General features: G+C 34.9%; 1 gene segment (V, D, J or C); it reads right to left on the bottom strand.

Annotated features, from left to right (window-relative positions):
• Positions 1 to 1,657: 1,657 nt before the first annotated feature.
• On the bottom strand, positions 1,658 to 2,084 carry LOC106944184 (Ig heavy chain V-III region 23-like). The segment is given in 2 exon segments: positions 1,658 to 1,971; positions 2,059 to 2,084. Coding segments are annotated over 2 exon segments (330 nt in total).
• Between the last annotated feature and the right edge of the window lie 6 nt (positions 2,085 to 2,090).

Here is a 2,090-nt window from a genome sequence, read left to right as displayed (position 1 = left end):
AAATAAATTCAGGGTAAATCATCACCTGTCCAAAAGACAGTTAAAAACAGCAGCACTGTCATGTAGTCCATCATGTTAACCTCAGTGTCTCTGTTCTCTGTAGGAACCTGCATAAATACAGCTGAGCTTTACATTAACTCCTCCTCACAGGAAGAAACGAGGCACTTAGAGAAATGCTAAGGTAATGAAAAAAAACTATTGATCTAGAGTCAGCATCTGTCTGACTCCTGCAGAATGTTACATAAAACCAAGCAGAAAATGTCTTGGTTGGGTGAATACAGAAAATATGTTTATTTATTTATTTATTTTTCACAGACTAATGATTGTGTCATTTAAAGTTTTTTTTTTTTTTTTTTTTTTCTGTTTTTATTAATGCTTATTCCCAAACTTTACAAAATCAATAACATGGCAGATTAAAGATTAAAGCAAACATGTTGAAATAAATTATAGTGAGTAGCTATGTATTAAACTTAAAAATTAAAAATGTTTAAATCTTGTTAATATTAGTGTTCTGAGGACCCCTGGTGGTGACTCTTTTGCATGTTATGTCTAATGAGCCATTTTGTTGTCTGATAAATTTATATGATGAACCAGAAGCTGCTTGTGCTCAAACATTTTTACAATAGTATAAAGTATTTGTTGACATGAATTGTCTCACAATCTGACCACATTATCGCAGACATGGTCACATTATGGAATAGATTTATCAATATGCCAGACCATAGATTAACAAAACATATTTTTCTTTGGGATTTCATAAAGTACTTGGGCCAGACAAATAGAGGAGAAAACTGAGGAGGCAGATTTTTAGTAAATTTTTAGGAATAAATTAAGATGTAATATTCAATAGCTTAAACAGTTTTATTTTGAAGTTTATAAACGTAAGTAGGCAGTTGATATCTTACATAAACCAAAATGATCCTTATATTTTACTAAAGGATGCCGATGATCTTCAGCCATATGTATCATGAAACTTGTCAAAAAAAACGACGGTCCATGTGCGCCCAGTTCAGATCTGGCACTTTGCCTTTGGCTTTTGGAAGCTGGACGTTTTCATTTAGTTCCAGAGGAAGAACCAAAGATGTTCTTTGTGTGATTTGGAGGAAACTGAGAGTGAAGTGCAATTTTTGTTTTATTGTCCCTTATACTTGACATTAAGAAATGATTTATTTACTAATGTACTTGATGTTTATCCAGATTTATTTTATTTAACGGATGAGAATAGACATATAAATATTTGTTGTTTCAGATAGCACAGTTTATTTTGAAGGCCTGGCAATTTAGAAACAGGATGCTTTTTGTTTTGAAGAATATTTATTTCTGTCTGTTTTATTGTGTCTTGTAAGCCTATGTTGGCTGTGCACCTGTAAAAGGATGTAAGACACATATGAAAATAAAGACTACCACACATACAATATAGATAAATAAAGTGATTTTTCTTGACTTTATTAGTTACATTGCTGATGGCTGAACAGCCAGGTATGATCAAACATGATGCTTATTATGCTTATTCTTCTATTTGTCTCAGAGTCAGATTGTTCACTGTATCTGAGACAGAATCACATTTACAGTCTTACACAGGAAGAGATTGAAAAGCTCCATTCAGATAACTTTGAAGGCACTTGAGGTTTTTGTACAGCTGTTGAACCAACTTCAGTCACTGTGCCTCTCGAGCGCAGAAATAAACAGCAGAATCTTCTGTTGTCAGGCTGTTCATCTGCAAATACAGCTGCTGTTTGTTGTTGTCTCTGGAGATGGTGAACCGGCCTCGAACTGATTGAGAGTAGTATCTGCTGCCACCACCACTACTGATATAAGCAAGCCACTCCAGTCCTTTCCCAGGAGCCTGTCTGATCCAGTCCATCTCATAGCTGTTGAATGTGAATCCTGAAGCTGTACATGTCAGCTTGTGGGATTCTCCTGGTCTTTTAACCACTGAATCAGATTCAGTCAGAGTCTGACCATCAACACCTGTGAGTAAGACAGTCAGAAAACTGAGTTTCTCTTAGAGAAAAGTTGCACAAAAATCTACTAAATGTTCCTTAAAACTTTTCTCACCCATAAAGCAAATCATTAGAAGGATCAGTCCT

Source organism: Poecilia latipinna, unplaced genomic scaffold (genome assembly GCF_001443285.1).
Source record: "Poecilia latipinna isolate Pla-1442-1.1 unplaced genomic scaffold, P_latipinna-1.0 Scaffold7269, whole genome shotgun sequence".
Lineage (NCBI taxonomy): Eukaryota > Metazoa > Chordata > Actinopteri > Cyprinodontiformes > Poeciliidae > Poecilia > Poecilia latipinna.
Note: the sequence above shows the minus strand (reverse complement) of the source record. Positions and strands in the feature narration are given on the sequence as shown.